The sequence below is a fragment of the Eimeria necatrix genome, genomic scaffold (assembly GCF_000499385.1).
Source record: "Eimeria necatrix Houghton genomic scaffold, Enh_scaff648, whole genome shotgun sequence".
Taxonomy (NCBI): domain Eukaryota; phylum Apicomplexa; class Conoidasida; order Eucoccidiorida; family Eimeriidae; genus Eimeria; species Eimeria necatrix.
This window is the reverse complement of record NW_013651718.1, coordinates 6,823-12,787: the sequence shown is the minus strand read 5'-3', so window position 1 is coordinate 12,787 and position 5,965 is coordinate 6,823. Positions and strand designations below refer to the sequence as shown.

General features: G+C 59.4%; 2 protein-coding genes across 2 annotated transcripts; both read left to right on the top strand.

The window, feature by feature from the left end:
* Positions 1-530: 530 nt before the first annotated feature.
* On the top strand, positions 531-1,506 carry ENH_00068460 (p25-alpha family protein, related; the record flags this gene model as incomplete). The annotated part of the gene is made up of 2 exons (XM_013577418.1): positions 531-807; positions 1,283-1,506. 2 exons carry the CDS (start codon positions 531-533, stop codon positions 1,504-1,506), a joined length of 501 nt encoding a protein of 166 aa, XP_013432872.1.
* Positions 1,507-3,004: 1,498 nt separating this feature from the next.
* ENH_00068450 (hypothetical protein, conserved) lies at positions 3,005-5,803 on the top strand (the record flags this gene model as incomplete). Its single annotated transcript, XM_013577417.1, has 1 exon — positions 3,005-5,803. The coding sequence occupies one exon, from the start codon at positions 3,005-3,007 to the stop codon at positions 5,801-5,803; it is 2,799 nt and encodes a 932-aa protein (XP_013432871.1).
* Positions 5,804-5,965: the final 162 nt, after the last annotated feature.

The window sequence follows — 5,965 nt, the reverse complement described above, 5'->3', positions numbered from 1 at the left end:
GATTTTAATTTTAATTCTTTGCATTTATTTGCACTTTATTGAAGTCTTAGAGGCTTTGCTGCAGTCAATTCCGCGTTTTCCCGCTGCAGCAGCAGCTGCTGCTGCTGCTGCAGCGCAGCAGCAGCAGCAGCAGCAGCAGCGAGGCTCGTGTGTAGCTACACCCCGGCGCAGCATCGAAGTGCTGCACTTTGGCCAGTTGCTGCTGCTGCTTTTTATTCGAAGCAAACCAAACAAACCAATTCCCCACCCCTCACTGAGACAGCAGCAGCAGCAGCAGCAGCAGCAGCAGCAGCAGCAGCAGCAGCAGCAGCAGCAGCAGCAGCAGGAGCAGCAGGAGCGATTGTGTCCTGGCAGGCCCGCTTCACCCCTTAGCCGCGCGGCCTGTTGTCCCTCTTGCTCGCGCGCCCCGCTGCTGCTGCTGCTGCTGCTGCTGCTGCAGACGCTGCTGCTGCTGCTGCACCTGCTGCTGCTGCTGCTGCACCTGCTGCTGCTGCTGCTGCTGCTGCTGCTGCTGCTGCTGCTGCTGCAGGATGAGTCTGGAGGAGGCGTTTCGCGTGTACACGAAGGGGGCCGCGGAAATGGACGGAAGGACCTTCGCGAAAATGCTGAAGGACTGTGGGGTGTTGAGCAGCAGCAGCAGCAGCAGCAGCAGCAAACTGACAGCAGCAGAAGCAGACTTGCTTTTCGCCAAAGTCAAAGACAGAGGCAGCAAAAAGATTTCTTTTCAACAGTTCCAACAAGCCCTCCAACTCCTCGCAGAAAAAACCAAAATGGACCTCCAAACGCTCCAGCAGAAGCTCGCAACAGGTTCGGGTGTACAGGCAGCTCTTCGGGTGTATAGGCAGCTCAGTTGGGGTGTATAGGCAGCTCGTGGGGTGTATAGGCGGCTCCTGGGGTGTATAGGCAGCTCGTGGGGTGTATGGGCAGCTGTTTTGGGTGTATAGGCAGCTGTTTTGGGGTGTATAGGCAGCTGAGTTGGGGTGTATAGGCAGCTCTTCGGGTGTATAGGCAGCTGTTTTGGGGTGTATAGGCAGCTGTTTTGGGGTGTATGGGCAGCTGTTTTGGGGTGTATAGGCAGCTCGTGTGGTGTATGGGCAGCTCAGTTGGGGTGTATGGGCAGTTGGCTCTTGGGGTGTATAGGCAGCTCTTCGGGTGTATAGGCAGCTCGTGGGGTGTATAGACAGCTGGGAGGGCGCCCCGACGCGCTGTGAACGCCGTTCCGCCGCTGCTGCTGCTGCTGCTGCTGCTGCTGCTGCTGCTGCTGCTGCTGCTGCTGCTGCAGAGGGCAGCGAGGGTCCGATATTGACGGGGACGAAGGCGGAGAAAGTTCGTTTCCACGACGACAAGAGTACATACACCGGAGTGCACAAGATGGGGGGCCCCACAACAGTAGATGACGGGAGAGTTCAGTTTAATGATTTGTCGAAGTTTTGTGACAGATCTGAATATGATATTCGAGGAGTTAAAAAGGGAATTATCGAGAACAAAACGGGAGACAGCAAGTAGCTGCTGCTGCTGCTGCTGCTGCTGCTGCTGCGGCGGTCAAGTTGCAGCTCGAACGGCCGCAGGAGCTGCGCGCGCTGCAGCGGGAGCGCCTGCTGCAGCTGCTGCAGCAGCTGCTGCAGCTGCTGCTGCAGCTGCTGCTGCTCGGCTGCTGCTGCTGCAGCGGGAGAGGGCACGGGGGATTCGCGGGGCGCGGCGGCAGCTGGGAGTTGCTGCAGCAGCAGCGGACTGCTGCTGCTGCTGCTGCTGCTGGCACCGCGCTGCAGCAGCAGCAAGTTCTGCTGCTGCTGCTGCTGCTGCTGCTGCTGCGCCCACTTTCTTGGCAGCGTGATTTCGACAAGATTTGTGCTTTCTGTCCAGACACCTCAGCGACAGAACAACTCTTGAATTGGAATTTGAATTCAATGCAGTTTCTCCAAACACCTTCCGCGCAATTAGTGTTAAACAAAGGGTTTAGGGTTTAGGGTTTAGGGTTTAGGGTTTAGGGTTTTGGCGAGTGTTTGCGGGAGTCCGCAGTGCTGCATTGCAGCTTTCTGTTCAGACTCGACTTAATGAACTATTGCGGGATCTTCCAAAACTTACTTTTTTTTATCTTGAGAACAATTGAAGAAATAAAATAATTCAAATTAAAGAAATTAAAGTCTTCAACGCAAATTCAGATTTTTGAACGGAGCGGCTTTGGTGGGAATGGAAGAGGTCTTGGTGGGTGGAAAAGGGGTGGATCTGAGGCTCCTTTTGCGGAAATTGAGCGCGAATTAGTTCATAAATCATTAAATTCGGAGGGAAAATCCCAAAAAGAAATAAAAAGGAGCAAAAGTGAAGTAAAAAGAAATAAAATTGCGGAAATGAAGACCCGTGCAAGAAAGCTGTACGTGGTGTATGTACACGTTTCGGCTGCGGTTGGTACGGCCCGCGAACGGATGTTTGGCTTCATTTTTGAGGCCTTTGGAGTCGCTGAAAAGGGGGAAATATCGGGAAATTTGAAAAGTGATTATTTTTCCGTTCAAATGAAACGAAAACGGGCGAAAGAACTGGTTTTTTTCCGCTTCTTTTCCGAAAGTTCAACTTCGGTTCGCGGGCTCCCGCTGCCAGCAAATCGGCTGCGGCGCCGACGGTCCACTGCAACAAAGGCCGGATCAAAAGCCCTTTAATGGCGCTAATATTAAAAAGAAGAAATTTCTTTTATTTTGAATCCAAACGCATGCAAAAACTCCGGAAAAAAAGGCAGTTTCGATTCTCTTCTTGAAGTCCATCTGCCGCCTCTCCCGATGCTGTGCTCGGGAGCCTCCGGCAGCTGATCTGCAAGAAGAATGCGCCATTTTCTTCTGCTTTTTCTGAATTTAATTTATTTATTTGAATTAAAGTTAAATTCACTGAAAAGAAACAAATATTTCCGCCAAAGACCTGAGTTCTGAATCGCCCGGGCTCCCGCCGCCGCCAGAATGCCCTAGCGATAGCGCGGCCTCTTTTGCGAGATTTTCTTCTTTTCACTCTTTTCAAAATGAAGTCCATTTTAGGACTTCTGCCCCTCCTGTGTCTCCTTTGGGCCTCTGCATCGCGCAGCAGCGCAGCAGCAGCGCAGCAGCAGCAGCAGCAGCAGCAGCAGCAGCAGCAGCAGCAGCAGCAGTCTTTCCTGCAGGCCAGGCGCGAGCGGCCCAGGGGCCCCCAGAGGCCCCCCACGAGGCCCCTCGAGCCCCACCAGCTCTTCCAGAGGCCCCAAAGAAGGGTAGGGTGGGGGGGCCCCCTGCAGCAGCAGCAGCAGCAGCAGCAGCAGCAGCAGCGGCGGGGGCAGCAGCGGCAGCCTCCGCGAGTGGTCCAAGTGGCCGCAGGCCCTGCTGCTGCTGCTGCTGCTGCTCCTGCTGCTGCTGCTGCTGCTGGCAGGGGCCGGCAGCTCGGGCGCGCAAGGGCCCCCGAGACCCAAGTGCCCCTGGGGCCCCCGCAGGGGCCCTATGGGCCCCTCAGGGGGCCCCTCAGGGGCCCCTATGGGTACCCGGGGGGCCCCCAAGAACCCCTCTGGGGGCCCCCTGAGTACCCCTTGCAGCAGCAGGTTCCTGCTGCTGCTGCTGCTGCTGCTGCGCCCGTTGAGCAGCAGCTGCTGCCATCTGAGCCGGAGGGCCCTGCGCGCGCGCAGCCAGCAGCAGCAGGAGCAGCAGCAGCAGCGCCTTTTGCTGCTGCTCCTGCTGCTGCTCCTGCTGCAGCAGCAGCTGCTGCTGCTGCGTGGCAGACTGAGGCGGTGCTGCAGGAGCTGTCTGCTGCTGCGTCGCAGCTGCTGCGGCAGCCGGGCCGCGAAGCAGAACCCGCAGCAGCAGCAGCAGCAGCAGCAGCAGCAGCAAGCCTGCGGGCGCTGCAGCACTTGGCGCTGCCGGACTTGAGCAGCCCCCCACTTGCTGCAGCAGCAGCAGCAGCGAGCAGCCCCACACTTGCTGCAGCAGCAGCAGCAGCAGCAGCAGCTCTGACTTTTGCTGAAGTTTATTCTGTCCCCGAGAAGCAGCTGCTGCTGCGGAAAGTACCCTTTTATAACCGGGGGCCCCTCCACCAGGGGCCCCTTGCTGCAGCATTTGAGTTGGAGGCTGGGGGGGCCCCCCTGAGTACCCTTTATGGGGGCCCCCTGCAGCTGCGGCTGCCCTTTGGGCCGCTGCTGCTGCTGCAGCGCAGCAGCAGCAGCACGGAGGAGCCCCCCGGGCTTCCTGCTGCAGTGCTGGCAGCAGCAGCAGCAGCAGAGCAGCACACGCAGCGGGCGCTGCGGCTGCTGCAGCGGCTGCAGCAGCGCGCAGCAGCAGCAGGCGTCCCTGCTGCAGCAGCAGCAGCAGCTTCCGCGCTGCTGCTGCCGCTTTTTGCTGCTGAAGTCTCCAGATTTTCCCAACACTTTGCTTGGACTGGACTTTTTGTCTTTTCTCCGCATGCAACTTTAACTCCTTCTTTTGCATGCACTTTGCATGCGCTTTTGGGGCTGCCAGCCCCAAAAAGGCGCCACGCTGCAGCAGCAGCAGCAGCAGCAGCAGCAGCAAAGGCCCGGGGGCCCCTCCTGGGGGCCCCCCTGGCCGGCCAGGGGCCCCCGGGGGCCCTCCCGCTTCCCGAAGAGTCTGAAGAGGGGGCCCCCGGGGCCCCGGAGGGGCCCCTGGGGGCCCCTTTGGGGGCCCCCGGGGCCCCCCGGGGGGCCCCCGGGGCCCCCCGGGGGGCCCCCGGGAGCCCCCGGGGGGCCCTGGGGGCCCCTTTGGGGGCCCCCGGGGGGCCCCCCGTGGTGCTGTCTGCTGCAGCAAGAGAGCATGCAGCGCTGCGGCTGCTGCATGCAGTTGCGCAGTTGCATGCATTGGGGCTTTCTTTTGGGGCTTTGTCTTTGGAGTCAGCTGTAGTGACAGCTGGGGGGGAAGTTTATCTTTCGGACTTGGAGGCCACTGCAGCAGCGGGAGACCGAGTGCCTTGCGCAGCAGCAGCAGCAGCAGCAGCAGCAGCAGCAGCAGCAGCAGCAGCAGCGGCGCCGCTGTGCGTCTTCGAGCAGCAGCAGCTGCAGCAGCAAATCCGCCACGAGTCGCTGCAGCTGGCGTTTCTTCTTTTTCAAGTTTTGACTCATGGCCAAATGCCTTTTGGATTAGAAAGGGATTTAACTCCCACTGAGGCTTTGCATGCGCTGCAGCAGCAGCAGCAGCAGCAGCAGCAGCAGCAGCAGCAGCAGCAGCACGTCCTCCAGCAGGAGCAGCAGCAGGAGCAGCAGTCGGAGGAGGAGCAGCAGCAGGAGCAGCAACCGCAGCTGCTGCAGCTGCAGCAGGTGCTGCTGCCGCAGCCGGCGCAACCGCTGCAGCAGCAGCAGGTGCTGCAGCAGCAACAGCAGCTGCAGCTGCTGCAGCAGCAACAGCAGCTGCAGCTGCTGCTGCAGCAGGAGGTGCAGCAGCAGCAGCTGCTGCTGCAGGAGCAGGAACGGGTGGCGGAGCAGCAGCAAGAAGCGCTGCAGCGGCAGCAGCAGCAGCAGCAGCTGCTGCTGCTGCAGCAAGGAGACCTTTGCCAGTTCGCAGGAGTGTCTCCTGAAACTTTTGCTGCTGCACTTAAAACACAAGGCACGGGGGGCCCCCAGGGGGGCCCCTCGGGGGCCCCCACGGGGGCCCCCACGGGGGCCCCCACGGGGGCCCCCACGGGGGCCCCCACGGGGGCCCCCACGGGGGCCCCCACGGGGGGCCCCCCGGGGGGCCCCCCGGGGGGCCCCTGGGTAAAGTGTTTGCTGTCTTTGTTGGGGTGTGGGGCCCCACAGTTGACAGCTGTGGAAGCTGTTCAAGTTTATTTTCCTGAAGTGATTTTATTTAAATAAAAACAAATTATTTATTTATTTAAATTAAATCCAAATTCTTTCTTTTATTTAATTAAATTCAAATTCTCAACTTTGGGGCTGCATGCGCCTTTTGCTGCTGCTCCTGGAGCCGCTGGAAGCCGCAAGACACGCAGCAGCAGCAGCAGCAGCAGCAGCTGCTGC